Here is a 16,938-nt window from a genome sequence, read left to right as displayed (position 1 = left end):
GCTCATTTTTTCCTGCAGAAACACTTCTGGTTCGAATTGAGAGCTTAGCGGGCCCTCAAGATTTATCTCTCCCAGCCAGCTTCTTCCAAGGAAACTCGGTCCCCTGCTCTGACATTACAAATAGGGGTTATTTTGCCGATGTTCCTCATACTGCACCTTGAATTATCATACCCTTTTCATATTTATTTCTTCACTGACGTATGTCCTCAGCTTTGTGTCCGAAACTTCAAACTTCAAAGGATGGGTTCCTTTATTCAGATATCTAAATGTATGCTCTCTAATGATGGACATCACCGCTCCTGTATCCATTCCCATCTTAATGGGTTGTCCATTAACTGTAATGTTTACTTGGATTGGCTCAGTTCTACCTTCTGTGAGGCTATATAATGAATGGATGTCTGATTCTATTTCTTCTGGCTCCTCCATGAGGCATATTTCACGATTTTCCTTCTGCCTTTATAGTGCTGTTTTAGCCTTTCTCTGCAGTGTCACATTATGGGGCCATAGCGCTGGCAGAAAAAGCATCTCGACTTGTTTGAGTTGTCGTTCGCTCACTGGAGTCTGGATGTATTTCTCTCATCCATGTTATGGGTTTTCATTGCAGTGCTGTTGTTTTTCAATGGTCTGGAGCGAGAGGGCCAATGGAATATGAAGTTCTCACTTCAATTTTTGCCAGATTATCCCGCTTGACTAGATGGACGACGCCATCTTGTGTATCTTTTATAACTTTGGAATTTCTAACAGCACCCTCCATCACGGTAGCTCATTCTAATACCTTATTGAAGTCTAGAGCAGTTTCGGCTAGCAAATGCCTTTGGATAACATCATTTCCTATCCCTCAAAACAGCCTATCTCAACATATCACTAATGGAAATTCCGAATTCAAACTGCTCAGCTGATGCCATTGAAATGGCCACATAGTCAGCTTATTCCTTGAATTGAACTTGAAGTGCTGCAGAGTAACTGAGGACTTTTATTAACTCATCAAAAGTCTTCGAGTCTGGGGCGGAAGATGACGTAAGATTGCAGATCAGCCGATACCTTTTGCTCCCTCATGAGGATAAAAGAATCTCTCTCTTCTTCTCCTCCCCCGTGATGTGGTTAGTGGTAAAAAAGATCGCTAGGCATTTGGCATACTGAGACCAGACATCTGAAATGGGATTGAATGGATCGACACGTCTGACCTGCAGCATTGTGAATGACTGCAAGGGGACTGCACTTCTGATCGGCTTTCCAGGTAATGATGAATTTAGGTGTTTGGCTTACCGTGGAGTCGCCCTCTCTCTGGGATCACTTATAATTTTCTGTCCATGGCCATTCTTCTTGTATTTACCCTTCTAAATTTATTGCTGCTTTAAGAGCAGTCACTGTTTTTTATAAACTCTGTCTCCCCAGCTATCGGCTTTTCTCTGCTGTGTTTCACATACTTTTTGAGTTTTGGCAGGACCCCATTCATCTTTTGTCCTTGTTCTCTTTGGTGGTGGAGGTTGTCAATTTGGAAGATGCTGTTGAAAAGGCCTTGGTGAGTTACCTCAGTGCATCTTGTGGATAGTATGCAACATAGCCACAGTGTGCAGATGGTGGAGAGAGTGTCTAACATGGTGTTTGGCTCATCTGGTTAGCAGAGCAATGGCTTCCAAAAATTTGTATCAATTCATTACTATCCTTAAATAAGAACTATGGTGATAAAAGACAACATACACATGACATTGTAGCAGCAACATTCACAGCCAACCTGTGTATTTCTGACCCTTACATACCAGAAAAGAAAATCTGAAAGCACATGTGATCTCATTGCATGAATCACCAAAATTTAAGCAACAATTTATTACAGATTGCAACGTCCTTTTTGTCCTAATGGTGTCAACATGCTATGAATTTTGGGACAAATGCCCATTCAATGGGTGCTTCACAGAGCAGTCAACTGACCATATACAAAAATAAGCTCAATGTCATCCAGACACGAATTCATTGCTTATCAGTCTCTGAGGCTATACGTTCAAACTGCAACACCCAAGTAATTAGACGAATCATTTTTCATCAGTTTGTAAATAGAATTTTAATATCTTTATCAGTTATAATTGTATTAATAAAAGTCATTGCTATTTAATAATGTGACAAATTGTAATTTTGTGGTTTGAGGTCACTTAATTTGGCAGCAATATCTGCTTTTCCAACAAGGTCATCATGTTTGATATCTACCAATTATGGAAAAGCTCTTAACTGCCTAATCTGTTATCCACATCGAAAGACAATGGAAAGGATTGATACGGACCACTATAAAAGCAGCAACAACTAGAACCCATTTGCAGGAGCATCTGATATTTCCCTTTTGGAGTCATTTCACTACACCAAGGGACAAAGATGAAGTGGTTGCTCATTGCACTTGCTTGCATTCAGCTCTCTGAATGTTTAGTCAGGTAAGAACCTATGATCGGAGTCTTGGTTCTGAAGTTAGATATGATATGACTGTTTCCTCACAGATGGAAGATGATAATGTCATCAAAATTTTTTGAGTATGCATTGAACATTTCACTTCTGAATCTCTCTTCTGCCACGAGGAACATTGGAACAGGAATAGGCCATTTACCCCCTCCAGCTTGTTCTGTCAGCCAGTGAGATCACGGATGATCCTATGACCAATCTCCATATTTTGACCCATATCCTTTAATACTTTTGGATAACAAAACTCTATCAATCTCAGGTTTAAAATTTTCAATTGACCTAGCACCAATTGCCACTTGTGGAAAAGAGTTCCAAATTTCTACCGCCCTTTGTGTGTAGAGGTGGTTCTTAATTTCACTCCTGACAGGTTTGGCTCTAATCTTTAGATTAGACCCTTAGTCCTTGACTTCCCAAACAGCAGAAATAGTTTCTCTCTATCGACCCCGTCAATTCCCCTAAATATCTTGAAAACTTTGCTCAAATTGCCTCTTAATCTTTTAAATTCTAGGGAATACAACCCTGGTTTGTGTAATGTCCCCTTAACCCTTGGAATGCAGGTATCATTCTGGTAAATCAATGCTGCACTCCCTCCAAGGCTAATATATCCTTCCATAGGTGTGGTGTCTATATTACTCCAGTTGTGGCCTAACCAGGGATTTGAATAACTGAAGCATGTTTTGTACCTCCATGTATTCTATTCCTCTAGATATAAAGGTCAGCGTGCCATTAGAATTTCTGATTATTTTCTGTACTTGCTCATGACAAGTTCTTTATATTAATAATGCCTGTGTGCTTAATGGGCTGATTTGCCTTTGTGCCCAATCTTGCCGTCAATTTCCTGGTTGCATAGTAATAAAATGCCAATGAAAGATCAGAAAATTGGATGAGCAGGCTTCCATTAGCTTTTCCCTTAGTCCCTCATGCCTAGGGTGTTGCAGCCAATGGCATTTTGTGTACTAGATAGCATACACACTTTTCATATAGTAGCCTCAAAAGGCCCCAGGACACACGAGAATTACTTAAAATACCTATTATATTTGAGAAGATACAAGTGGGCTTTTGCCATCAAAGTCCATTTTCAGTAGGTGGAAGGAACGTTCCCTGTGTAATGGGGCTCTTAAAGATGAATAGGATTGATTTTCTTTCTGCAACATTATAGTTTTTTGCATTTCAAATAGATTGGCCAACATTGATGAAATTTGTCATGTGTACAGAATATTTTTGTGAGGGGACAATTTTGATGTAATTACTATGAGAAGTTTGTTTACCAATATCCACAAGAAAAGTCCTGAATATAGCAGACTTTAAGTGAAGTGTCTATAGAACTTTAGCTGAACATTGGAGAGAAAAAGGAGATTCAGTGATAAATACTACATTCTGAAAAGGAAAGAAAAATCCCTTTTCAGTGCTCCACAAACAGTCATCATGCATCTCAATCCATGAAGCTGTTATTTAAACAGAAACTGTCAGATATTGATAATCCCTCTTGGTAGCACAGTTTGGAAATGGTCGTGTTCATTATGGCCTAATCCTGCTCCTAATCTGTATGTTCTTTTGTATGTATCCCTTATTACATTAATCTCTGTTTTATGTATATGTTACTTTTGTTTACACATCTGAACATAGCCTGTGTGCATGACACTGTAAGGTGTAGAGAAAAATGTAGCAGGACATATTTGCCCAAGTGTTGACCCACTTTCACTCCTCTCCTTGCAGAGTGAAACTATTTAAGGGTAAATCTGTCCGCAATATCTTGGCGGAACGTGGTTTACTCGAGGATTTCCTGAAGAAACACCCATACAATCCCCTTTCCAAATTCCGTGGACCATCCCAGCAGGACTCATCAGGTTCAACAGAGCCATTAGTGAACTACCTGGATGTAAGTAATCTGTAGTGTTTTTAAGGAAGAGCAGCAAATAGAATAGAAATGGTCATCCTGATTGATTTGACGGCATTCTGCCCTTCATTAACCCTGCCACCGGCATCTGAAATCTAAAATTACAGCAAATATTGCTGGCAATCATTTTGCAATAGATATATTTTAGCACAGCGCTAAGAGAGTGTATCATTGAAACTGAAAATAGCCCCTTGCCATTCCTACATATTTTACTAAATGCTGATTTGCTCCCATTCCTCATTACGTAAACCAGTGGAATATTTGCCAAAAGTAGCCCTGTCGCCTTTAGAGATCTTTGTTAAGCATTTGGAAATCTAATTTGTTTTAACTAAACTGCGGGGGCAATAAAAGTGTAAAATGGATGCAAAATTCGTTCCCATTATGGTTGGGTTAAACGCATTTCCTAAACTAAGCTTTTAGAAAACTCAATGCTTAAACACATTGGATCTGTAACACATCTCTACTGTACTTTGTCTGAGAACCAGATCCATTTCTAATTTCACATCTTCCTTTTAATTTCCTGACAGCTGTCATACTACGGAACAATCAGCATCGGGACTCCACCTCAGAGTTTCATTGTCATCTTTGATACTGGCTCTTCAAACCTTTGGGTCCCATCGGGTTACTGCTCTAGTCCAGCATGCCGTAAGTAAATCTAGACCATAGAAGGAATTCTCATAATGGCACATTTTGGTACACAGAACCTTGGAGGTGATGCAGTTAATTCTTTTCAACTCCAATTTGCTTCATTATGATTTTATAATGCAATTGTTAAGCACTAAATTCCCATTTAGATTCGCTGTTGTGTAATTCAAATAATTGGTTTCTTCAATTTCTTTAGCCTTTGGATGATCAGGAGTAGTTTGTATCCAAAAGAAGGTGGGAGCTGGGTTGATTCAGGATCCAACTTTGTATGTTATAGCTTAGATCTCCAGGTCAGTAATCTAAAGCAGGAAGACCTGTGCCTCTTATTTTCCAAGCACATTGTGTTCATGACCTACTACTCGCTGAGTCATCAATGTTACAAACAACCAATGAAATATTAGAAGGATGTAAATAATTTCCACAGATCATCAAGTTTTTATTTCCAAATGAATGAAACTGGGTAAACAAAAAGGTTGTTATATGAGAACTACCTCCTGAATTGACCTGGAGCTGGCAGACCTTAGTAATACCGTCTGCCCAGTATTATTGTTGAAGCAGGGAGGGGGAATTGGTTCTTATGGTAATCCTGTAATTTTATAGTCACCATTACCAGTACTCGCTTTTTGTTCCATATTTATTTGTAATTAATTGAATTTAAATTGCCCAGTTGTTGTGGTGGGATTTGGTCACATCTCCACGACATTCGTCAAGGCCAAATTGTTGTTGTATTGAAATGAACACTGTAATCTAATGAAACTAACTGGATAAGATGTGCTGTTCCTATAGGTGATCATCGCAAGTTTAATCCACAAGCGTCCTCAACATTTCGCCTTTCAAACAAGTACCTTTCTATCCAATATGGTACAGGCAGCATGACTGGTGTACTGGGATATGACACTGTCAGAGTAAGTCAAACTAGCTGATGTCCCATGTCTGAGGGGCCCATAGAGAAGTCAGTGTTGCAGATTGTCATAGAGCCATAGAGGTCTACAGCATAGAAAAAGGTCCTTCGGCCCATCGAATTTGCACCAATCAAACAAGTACTAACTATTCTAATCCTATTTTACAGCACAAGGCCCATAGCCTTGTATGCTATGTCATCACAAGTGCACATCCAAATACTTCCTAAATGTTATGAGAGTTTCTGCCTCTACCACCCCTTCAGACAGAGAGTTCCAGGATCCTACCACTCTCTGGGTGAACGCATTTGCCAAAATCTCGTGCCCCTTACCTTAAATCTATGACCCTGGTATTGATCCCTCCACCAAGGGGAAAGGTTCCTTCCTGTCTACGCTATATATGCCCCTCATAAGTTTTGTACACCTCAATCGTGTCCCCCCTCAATCTCCTCTGCTCCAGGGAAATTTACCCCAGACTATCTAATCTCTCCTCATGACTAAAACTCTCTAGCTCAGGCAACATTCTGGAAAATCTCCTCTGCACTTTCTCTAGCGCAATCACATCCTTCCTGTGGCCTAACCAGTGTTTTATACAGTTCCAGCATAAACTCCCTGCCATTATATTCTATGCCTTGACCAATAAAGGCAAGTATCCCATATGCCTTCTTAACCACCTCATCTGCCTGTTGCACTCCCTTAAGGGACCAGTGGGCATGCACACCAAGTACTTCCCAGGGTCCTACCACTCATCATGTATTCCCGTGCTTTGTTTGTCCTGTCCAATTGCTTCACCTCACACTTATCCAGGTTAAATTCCATTTGCCACTGATCAGCCCTACTGACCAGCCTGGCTATATTGTCCTGTAACCTAAGGCTATCCTCCTCACTATTTACCACCCCACCAATTTCCATGTCATCCGTGAACATACTGACCAACCCTCCTACATTCAAGTCTAAATCGTTTATATATACCACAAACAGCAAGGGACCCAACACCGCTCCCTGTGGAACCTCACTAGATACAGGCTCCCAGTCACAAAAACACCCCTTGACCATCACACTCTGCTTCCTGCCACTCCGTCATTTCTGGATCCAATTTGCCAAGTTGCCTTGGATCCTAAGGGCTCTTACCTTCGTTATCAGTCTCCCATGAGGGACCTTATCAAAAGCCTTGCTGAAGTCCAAGTAGACTACGTCAAATGCATTGCCCTCATCTACACACCTGGTCACCTCTTCGAAAAATTAAATCAAATTGGTCAGACATGAACTCCCCTTAACAAAACGGTGCTGACTGTCCTTGATTAATCCCTGCCTCTCCAACTGGAGATCAATTCTGTCCCTCAGAATTGCTTTCAATGGCTTCCCCACCACTGAGGTTAGACTAACAGGACTATAGTTCCCTGGTTTATCCCTTCCTACCTTCTTGAATAACGATACCACATTGTGTTCTATTATTAATTCTTTCACGGGGTGTGGCTGTTGCTGGCTGGGCCAGCATTTATTGCTCATCCCTAATTGCCCTTGAGAGTCTGACCAAGGATCTTCAAACCTCAAGAACAACTTCCTTCCCTTTGTATTTCATCATGCTTGTGTTAAAGGCTCACAATCCATCAGCTTTACTGATTCTTTTTTGTATCTGCCAACTGGCTTTTAACAATTTTGTAATGTTGGGCTCCCGAGACACTCTCCTCTACCATTCCTAAGTTCTCACCATTTGGAAAATACTCTTTTACCTTCTGTCCAAAGTGAATGGCCTCACACCTACCCACATTGAACTCAGCATGCCCATTCACTTATTCTGGTTATGTTCCCTTGCGACAATGTGCTGCCATCTGCACTGCTTCCTTTCCCTCCTAGCTCCATGTAACCTGCAGTCTAATACAACTCGCAATTCCTTCATCTATCTATGGTGAAAAGATGAGGCTCCAGGTCAGATTCCCGGAGAACACCACTTGTCACATTCCACCAGTCTGCGTACATATCCTGTATCTCCACTCTCTGCATCCTACTTCCCAACCAATTTCAAGCTAAAGTTAAAAGTCCACCTCAAAAGTACGCCCTTGCTTTCCCTAATCTTCTCTTTTCTGGAACCTCATCCAATGCCTTTTGGATGTCCTGATGTACAACATCCATAGACCTTACCTAATCTACCTTAAGGGTTAGCCCCTCAAAAGGTTCAACTTGTTTATACAGACATGACGTATCTTTAATAAAGTCACAATGGCTCTTTCTGATCAGCTGACACTTGTTTAAGCGTTAGGTCACTCTCGCCTTAGTTACAGATAGAAGTAGTAACTGAGTGCATTTCAGAAATAATTCATTGGCTGTAAAACATTCTGGGATATCTGAACAATATCTGAAGGTTCTACATAAGTAGCAGTTTCTTCTTTCTTTAATTTACAATCACTTTCTGGTCCACCTTTTTTTGGCAAAACATCCCCAAGATACTTTGGGGCCAGTGTAACAGCATCTATCTAGAATTGGCCAATTATGGGTGCACACCTGGCCCAAACAGTCAGAAACTCTGATGCCCAGCTGGTATTTTGGGAAAGGTTATCCAAGGTTCCCCTGACAGTCCTTCCATTTGTTGTGGAAGAAAAGCCACTTGAAGTACGGAGATGGTTAAAGTCAGAAAATCTTTATTTTGAGCAGGGAAGGGAAAGAGCTAAGCTATAGAATCTCTCAGAGAGCAGTTACAATAACACACATTTATACACGATACAGCTTCAGCTGGCTACAGGGCCGAGAGTATTTTGACTGCTCATGGACTTCAATGTGTCCCTGCAAAGCACATCACATCATATTCTCATAGTCAAGCAAGCTCATGGGAAAGTACGAAATGGAAAAAAATACAAAGCTTATCGGCTACAGTAACTTCATCTCTACCAAAACACATCCAGAAAAACAGGCCAAGTGTGTAAGCAAAAGATTATGGAAAAATACAGCAAAAGAAACAGCTTTCATAAGTATAAATCAAAGTAATCTTTTATACCTTTATTTCCCAAATCACATATCTTCCTCAGCCTCTGGAAGAAGAAGTGGTGTTCCAGAAAATGTTTAAAACATAATGTGTTTCTTCAATGGCTTGGACTGGTGGGGACCACATCTGCCCATTTGGAGACTGCAGTGCCTCACCTCACTAGATGTGTTGGTGTCCAATGATGCACCAGAACCTGATTGAGACGTTGGAGTGGGAACTTCTGGTGTAGGGAGTCTGTATCCTTGACTTCATACTCCCGAAGGCATTCACCTAGCAACGGGCAGGAGGGGGTTCAACACCTTGCAAGGGCAATTTGGAATAGCAGAGACCAAGAAACTGGCACAACCCCAATGTGTTCATTACTACAAGGACTATGTTACTTGACCTTCTGATAGGATGACCTACTGTAAAATATTTAAACAGTTTTCTTTTCAATTAGGTATCCAACATTGATATCACCCACCAAGAATTTGGTTTAAGCATCACTGAGCCTGGCAGCTTTCTTTATTATGCTGAATTTGATGGAATTCTGGGATTGGGATATGCAGATTATGCCGTTGCAGGTGCCACAACTGTTTTCGAAAACATGATGTCTGAGCATCTGGTGGAGCAATTTATGTTTGCTTTTTATCTGACCAGGTGAAGTATAATGTTCATGACCCCCAAATTAATCTCTTCATAACAAACACCCAACAAAATCTACACAATCATTGCCTTTGCTTTCCATTTTCTCTTTATCAACACCATTAATGTTATCAGCTGGATTTTTCTCTGGCATAATTCTGTAGGTGACACAGTGTTGGGAAATTAAGCAAGATAAGGATTGGAGGCCGGTAGTCAGATAACCTTCCCCATCTGCACCAGAGCAAATTATCTTCCAGCTCCCCCTGCCCCATCTGACATGGGGACTTAGTCACTTGACTGTTGACCACTCAATGCATTTAAATGATGGTAGGGGACAGGGTGAGGGAAACCAGCCAATTTCCCTCTTTTCTGCTTTAGGTATGGCCAACCTCAACCTGGAATCCAGGATATTGCAGCAGTACATCATGCAGCAGAAGTAGAAAGCAACTAATAACTCTGTTAGGAGTGCAAAGGCTAGCAGTGGTCATCTCTACATCCCTTTAGGCACTTCGCTTTTCCTGGAGGTCCCACAGCCCATGAAAAGCCTCTCTTCCATAAAAAAATTATTTTATGCCTTTGAATTTCTTTACCCCTTTAAGAATCCTCTTCTGTTCTGTTCCAGATTTCCTTCCTGGCTTGCACCAGCAGTCATTCTGGGAGTCCATCCTGCCAACTTAGGCAGTGAACCTGCCCTAGCATCGATTCCAGCCCTGTAGACTTCAATGAAGAAAATCGTAGAATTAGGCAGCACAGAAAGAGACCAATCGGCCCATTGCGCTTGTGCCAGCTCTTTCAGGGAACTATCCAATTAGCCCCACTCCTTTGCCGTTTCCCCATAACCAGTATTTTTCGCCCTTTTCAAGTATGAGTCCAATTCCCTTTTGCAAGTTACGACTGAATCTCTTTCCTTCTGCTCAGGCAGTTCATTCACAATCACAACAAACCAAACCTGACTAGATCACAATGTAAATATTTAAAACCATGGGGATTTACACTCTTCTGTTGTAGGATTTAGCTACATCCTACTGTATAGTTTTTATATTCTCTAGGATTTACAGCGCGCTTTCCTGCATCTTCACAGCTACTCTCAAACACATTTTTGACAAAAGGCCATTATGATATGATCTTCAAAAGGTGATAGAAATTGTGAACCTGCACACTTCCAGATTTAATTTCTTTTCACTTTTGATTTACAGACAGGATGGTGAGTCAGGAAGTGAAGTTGTATTTGGTGGATTTGATCCAAACCATTACACAGGTAACATTAACTGGGTTCCCGTCACTGTGGAAGGATACTGGCAAATCCTTGTGGACAGGTCAGTAAATGAACATTAAAAATGCTTATGTTCTAGAACAAAATTAAACTGCAAAGATGTTCTTTGTGCTGAGCTCATTCATAATGATAAACAGATTAAGTGTTGGACAGCATTTACTGGGCAGTTTAACATGATTGCATATTAAAGAAAAATATTAGGGATTAGATTGGAATTGAATAATTCAGAGTTATTCAAATTCAGATCAAGAAAAGATCATTTAACCTTCAACTGTGCTCCATTGTGCTCTCATGGACTTCCACCCCATACCTCCTGATGATTCTCTACATCTCCAAATCTACCAGATTAGAAGATCACACAGCATGATCAATATCTCTATAACCCTCAACCCCTACTCAACTGATATTGATCCAGCTCCTCATAAAGACACCATCCCCTATTCATGTTGGGGTTGCTGAAATGCAAGCCAACGGCAACTGCATTGGTGGAGCACTTTTTACTTATTGGAACAACCAAAGGCACAATGAAGATTGAAAAGTGGATGGAGCAGGTATTTAGGGAGTGATTAGAGGGAGGTATCTAAAAGCACAGTTAAGGAATTGACTTTTGAGGATGAAGAAAGTTTTGAAATAGAATTTTCAACAAAAAAAAGCTATCATGACTCTGGCACCATCAGCAAGTATAAGATGCACAGTAAATGGGAGATAAAGCGGACAGTGCATGCTGTTAGTGTTGGAGGAGATCACAATGATACAGTTAGGCAAGGCGGTGGAGGGACTTGAGCATCAAGAGGGAAACTTTGAAGCCAATACACTGGATGACTTAGAGTCAAATGCAAACCAGAAAAGTGAGAATCAAAATACACAAACCTGGCAAAAGATTGCAAGACAAATAGTATTTTAGAGTTGAGAGAATACTAACAGTAGTGCAGCCGTATTAATAGATTCAAAAGCTCAATCAAAGTGTTATATTGTATATTTACTGAAAGTATAATGGCCAAATTCAATTTGCAATCCTTCTTGATATACGATGCATACATTCACATACATTAATCTCCATAAACATTTGGCATTTAGATTTCTGAAAATGGTCACGTAATCATGAATGTCCTTTTCCTCCCTAGTGTAAAGGTCAACGGCCAGGTAGTGGCTTGTGAAAGCGGTTGTCAGGCCATTGTCGATACTGGCACCTCTCTGATTATTGGCCCTGTCTCACCGATCCAGAGAATTCAGCACGAGATTGGTGCAGAAGAACAACTTTATTCTGTGGTAACCTGCATTGTATTTTATCACAAGAAGGAGATGATTTCAACTTAAATCTTTGAGGAAACAAGGTCTTAAATACATTGTGCAGTTTTGGTCTCCTTATTTAAGGAAAGATGTAAATGCGTTGGAGGCGGTTCAGAGTAGGTTTACTAGATTAATACCTATAATGAGCAGGTTGTCTTATGTGGAAAGATTGGACAGACTGGGCTTGTTTCCATTGGAGTTTAGAAGAATGAGGGGTGACTTGATTGAAGTATACAAGACCCTGAATGGTCTTGACAAGGTGGATGTGGAAAGAGTGTTCCCTCTTGTGAGTGAGCTCAGAACTAGGGGTCATTGTTTTAAAATTGGGGGAATTGGAGAAAAAAAATTTCTCTCAAAGGGTTTTGCAACTTTGTCACTCTCTGCCTGAGAAGATGGTGGAGGCGGGGTCATTGAATATTTCTAAGGCAGGGATAGATAGATAGATAGATTCTTGTTAGGCAAGGGAATCAAAGGTTATCAGGAGTAGATGGGAATGTGGAATTCGAAACACAAGCAGATCAGTCATGATCTTATTGAATGGTGGAGCAGGCTCAAGGGATGAATGGCCTAGTCCTGCTCCCATTTCTTATGTTCCCTAAATTAAAAGAGGCTCAGATGCATTCATTACAATAGTTTACACTTATGCTAAAATTAAGGAAAGGCTCAGAGCAAACTGATAGTCAAGAATTCATTTTAAACATAAATGAGACCTGTGGTCCCAGATAATACCACTGTTAACCTCTTGTTTCTCTGTTCTACAGCTTGGTGTGAACTGTCGTAACCTGCCCACCATGCCCTATGTGACTTTCACCATCAATGGAATTGACTACCACCTTTCTCCTGACCAATATGTTCTCCAGGTATGCTTTAAACCTTAGGCTGCCAGAATCTCCACAGCATTGTTCATCATCTCAGGGTGTCTGATATTTGTAAAGGTTTCAGTGCAATGGCTGTACCTCATTGATATTTATATTTACATGGAACTTTTATTCATTATTTCTTCCACTCCACTTTCTTTCATCAACTTTAGTTGAAGTACAACTGCACAATTAGCTGAATGACTTCCCTTTGTTCTGTGAGACTCTGTTCCTTTAAATACAGTTCTGTGGGTACCTGCTGACCCGAGTACATGCTCAAATGGTTCTTGCTTAAACTGTGAGTCAGGACAGCAAGTTTTGTTGAGTTATTCAACAGTGTACCACACTTTAGGCCAACTCTGTCTTTACCCATTTGCACACATTCCAGCGCAGTAATCAGGAGTGGGGGCTCAGGCTGATTGGTCGTCCACTCATAACATGTGGCAGTTCCGGCTGAATCATTTTCCCCAAATCACTAGCACACATGCCCTGAGAATGAAAGTCTCTGCCCGTTCTTCTTCAAATAGGGTTCTCACCCACATCACTCCTTGAGACAGCACCATCAACAAAAAGGTGAACTGTTAATTCATCCAATTGCCAAACATGCATTCTAATTGCATGAAAGTTTCTGCTGTATTTGCCATTTGGCATTTTAGCTTCAAAGTAAGTCATTGTGCAAAGTTCTTTTTGCTTTCGAAGAAATGTCAGGTTGTTCTCGTCATCATGAAGTTTGGGGCAAATGCTTCTTCTCCTGCCTGTTAATGTAGTATGTTTGTATGTAATATAGTTTGTCATAAAAGCAAGTGCATTCTTATAAGCAAACAAATGTGGGGAAATCTATTGATTTGTTATTCATTGCTTTACTTGCAGAACAATTACAATGGCTACAAATATTGTGAAAGCGGATTTAGCACGATGGCTCTTTCTGATTCTGAAGACCTCTGGATTCTTGGAGATGTCTTCATTGGAGTCTACTATTCCATTTTTGATCGAGGAAATAACCGAATGGGCTTTGCCCAGGCTGTCTAATTTGTTCATTCATGGCTTTGTTTAAATTGCTTCCTCGACCTCTCCCCGATTCACATTTACAAATCTTCCCGACATTCCTCACAATTCCCAAATGCAACAGGCATCATGGTGGTACCAGTGATTTCAAACAATGTTAATAATTTACACAGATGAAGAAGGTATTTGATTTTAAACCAAGCAACATGCAGGCTGCCTGTTTGGCTCTGAATCTATTTAGTGTTGTACTTTGCAAAATATTATTGGAAAAAATTAATGGACAATATTAAAATATAAATATTAAAGTATCAAAAATGCATTAATAGCTCTCATCTCTTACTTTGCTATGAGCACTGGAGGTGACTGAGATACACTCCAGTTTGTGCTCACACTACACAAAGATATCCGTGTGACTGATCTATGATAAATTCCCCAGACACTAGGAGTCAACTGAATACAGCCTTCAGCCAAATTGTATTTACATCTTTGGCTTTAGAGGAATAACTATTAATCTAATGTGCAGATTTTGAAATGGGTTTTGGCATCTGTAGCAACTTTGTTTAGGGTCAGAGTTCTCTGTTTGTTTTCTCCCATTTCTGTGTTTAAGATCGTGTTGCAGCTTTTTACCTTTGAACCTGATCCTAAGATGGCAGCTGCAGGTCAAGGCAAACCCAACAGTGCAGCGCTCAATAAACCCCTAACACAAAAAACAAAATACTACAGATGATGCAAATCCAACATAGAAAAACAGAAAATGCTCAGTAGGTCAGGAAGCAGCTGAGGGGAACGAAAGTTAGGGTTAATGTTTCAGGTCTATAACTGTTCATCCAAAGGGTATGAAACATCCTGGCCTGAAACACTAACTACATTCACAAAATTCTCATGCACCACTCAATCTATTCAATCGATTTTAGTTCATCCATCCAGCAAAGTCCTACATTTCCCCATTGCACCATCAAATGAGTATTTCATTAATTCAAGTCTTTTTGCCTCCATCATTGTGTCTGTTCATGACTCCAAGCGTGAAGAAGAATTTACTGATAACATCCCTAAATCTACCTTGTACTAGTTTGAGCATGTGTCCCTTCTCCTATTTCCATAGTTTACTTTAAGGTACTCCAGATAAGCTTCATTTCTCTGAAATCCTCTTCCCCCACGTTGAGAAGTCCAAGGGGTAATTGTTGGTCCTTAACTCTTGGGCACTAACCTCCCAGAGCAGATTGTCCTCCAGTTCTAGGGATCACCAACTTTTCAAACCAATGAAATCTACAGTAGAAGAGCAAAAATATTGGGAGAGCATCCTGAAGAAGGAATATTAATGCATGGTGGAAGTCATTTTAATTTTTAATCATCAGGCATCTCACCAAATTTCTTTTAAATGTTATTAGGTAAGATCCATAATGGGCTGTAGATTTGTTATATAAGGCTCTTTTATTTTCTTTGCCCAATATCCATATGATTCCTTCATACAGAGCTTGGTGCCTCTCCCTGATGGAATCTAAGATCTAGCCGACACATCCCACAGATTCCAGTTCCTTCAGAGACAAGTTAGACATTAGTTTAAAATCCTTACTGCACAGACAAAAGCCTGCCCTTACCAATCTCTCACGTGAGTTATTTCCAACCTGTTAATTTCACATTTCTCTGCCAGCCACCAAGTTATCCATTATTATCATGTTTCCCACTTGGCCGCAATTTCTAACCACCCAATGCTGGTTCAAATGGGAATGTGACATTTAAGCTGGTGGATCCATTCTCATGGATGCAACAACCTCTTGATCAGAGTACTTGCTCCTCTGGTTAAAACTTAAGCATTTAGTCAAAGCTAATTGGAGCAACGTGAATCAACTGCACCGAATTGAACTTCGCTTCTGGGCTGTGACCATCCTGTCTGTAAAACAAAAGATAATAAAATAAAGCACATAGACAAAGAAACAATATCATCAACATTGACATTTTCTGCTTTAGAGGTTTAGCACTTGTTGATGCGATTGTCTGCTGGATATTGTATCGAATAGACCATTTTTCTAAATTGAAAACTTGAAGGTATTAATTGCAATATTACCATAAATACTCCAGGAAACTCCTACCATCCAATTGGATGCTATCTGTTCCAACTGATCGATCATGTTTTTAAATGAATTAAACATGATATGATCTGTGCACAGGAGGACTCTATTTGGTTTCAATTCTAAACTGGGCAGTCTGATTGCTCAGCAGGAGAGCACTACCATTGGTATATGTGTGTGTGTGTGTGTGTGCGTGTGTACGTGTGTGTGTGGGTGTGTGTGTGTGCGTGTGTGTGTGTGCGTGTGGGTGTGTGTGTGTGTGTGTATGTGTGTGTGTGTGCGCTTGTGTGTGTGTGTGTGTGTGTGTATGTGTGTGTGTATGTGTGCGTGTGTGTGTGTGTGTGTATGTGAGTGTGTATATGTTTGTGTGTGAGTGTATGTATGGTTGTGTATGTATGTTTGTGTGTGCGCATGCATGCATTTTTATGGTCATCTTCACTTAGGAACAGGGTGAAGGGTAATTTGCCTTCATTATAGATTTTTCATTTTGTTCAGTGAATTATTCTTAACATTAATAGCATCCTTCTTTCTGGTTTTCAATCTGTTTTACTGCTCGAAAGTCTGAATCATCCTGCACAGGAGTAAATCCTGTGCATGTCTTGATATGCATCTGGGCCGATTTCTTTTATGCCAATTAAAACTTTTTAGAATTAAGATTTTAAAGAATTCAAAGAATTTTTAGAGAGCAGGCAAATAGAATCCTGCTTTGTACAACCTCCAATGTGATTGTTACGGATTTTAAAACAAATATAACTAGGTTTGACAATACATTGGATGTATACTTCATCTATCATTAATCAAAGTGATTTGAGGCTACTAGCTTCAAGGTGCTTCACTCCAGAGTCAAATGGGGCCTTAGCTACGAGTTTGCACTGTGAAGGCTTTATTGTGCAGTGGGTTGTGTTCGTTACTAATGAATCAGAAGCTCTGGGGTCAAGTCCAACTGCAACATTT

At 40.3% G+C, this 16,938-nt stretch overlaps 1 protein-coding gene across 1 annotated transcript; it reads left to right on the top strand.

Moving 5' to 3' along the window:
* The first annotated feature begins 2,279 nt into the window (after positions 1 to 2,279).
* LOC121282184 (pepsin A-like) lies at positions 2,280 to 14,234 on the top strand. Its single transcript, XM_041195744.1, has 9 exons — positions 2,280 to 2,420; positions 4,162 to 4,324; positions 4,870 to 4,987; positions 5,774 to 5,892; positions 9,306 to 9,505; positions 10,687 to 10,806; positions 11,888 to 12,032; positions 12,815 to 12,913; positions 13,781 to 14,234. The coding sequence occupies exons 1-9, from the start codon at positions 2,365 to 2,367 to the stop codon at positions 13,937 to 13,939; spliced, it is 1,179 nt and encodes a 392-aa protein (XP_041051678.1). The 5' UTR covers positions 2,280 to 2,364; the 3' UTR covers positions 13,940 to 14,234.
* The last annotated feature ends 2,704 nt before the right edge of the window (positions 14,235 to 16,938 follow it).

This window comes from Carcharodon carcharias, chromosome 9, assembly GCF_017639515.1.
Source record: "Carcharodon carcharias isolate sCarCar2 chromosome 9, sCarCar2.pri, whole genome shotgun sequence".
In the NCBI taxonomy this organism is placed as follows: Eukaryota; Metazoa; Chordata; class Chondrichthyes; order Lamniformes; family Lamnidae; genus Carcharodon; species Carcharodon carcharias.
This window is presented reverse-complemented; position numbering and strand designations above follow the sequence as displayed.

Excerpts from the sequence above, each read along its gene's own strand:
- LOC121282184 (XM_041195744.1), top strand. The coding sequence starts at position 2,365 with ATGAAGTGGTTGCTCATTGCACTTGCTTGCATTCAGCTCTCTGAATGT. Across the intron at positions 2,421-4,161 it reads CTCTCTGAATGTTTAGTCAG|AGTGAAACTATTTAAGGGTA; the intron begins GTAAGAACCTAT and ends CTCTCCTTGCAG. Across the intron at positions 12,033-12,814 it reads AAGAACAACTTTATTCTGTG|CTTGGTGTGAACTGTCGTAA; the intron begins GTAACCTGCATT and ends TCTGTTCTACAG.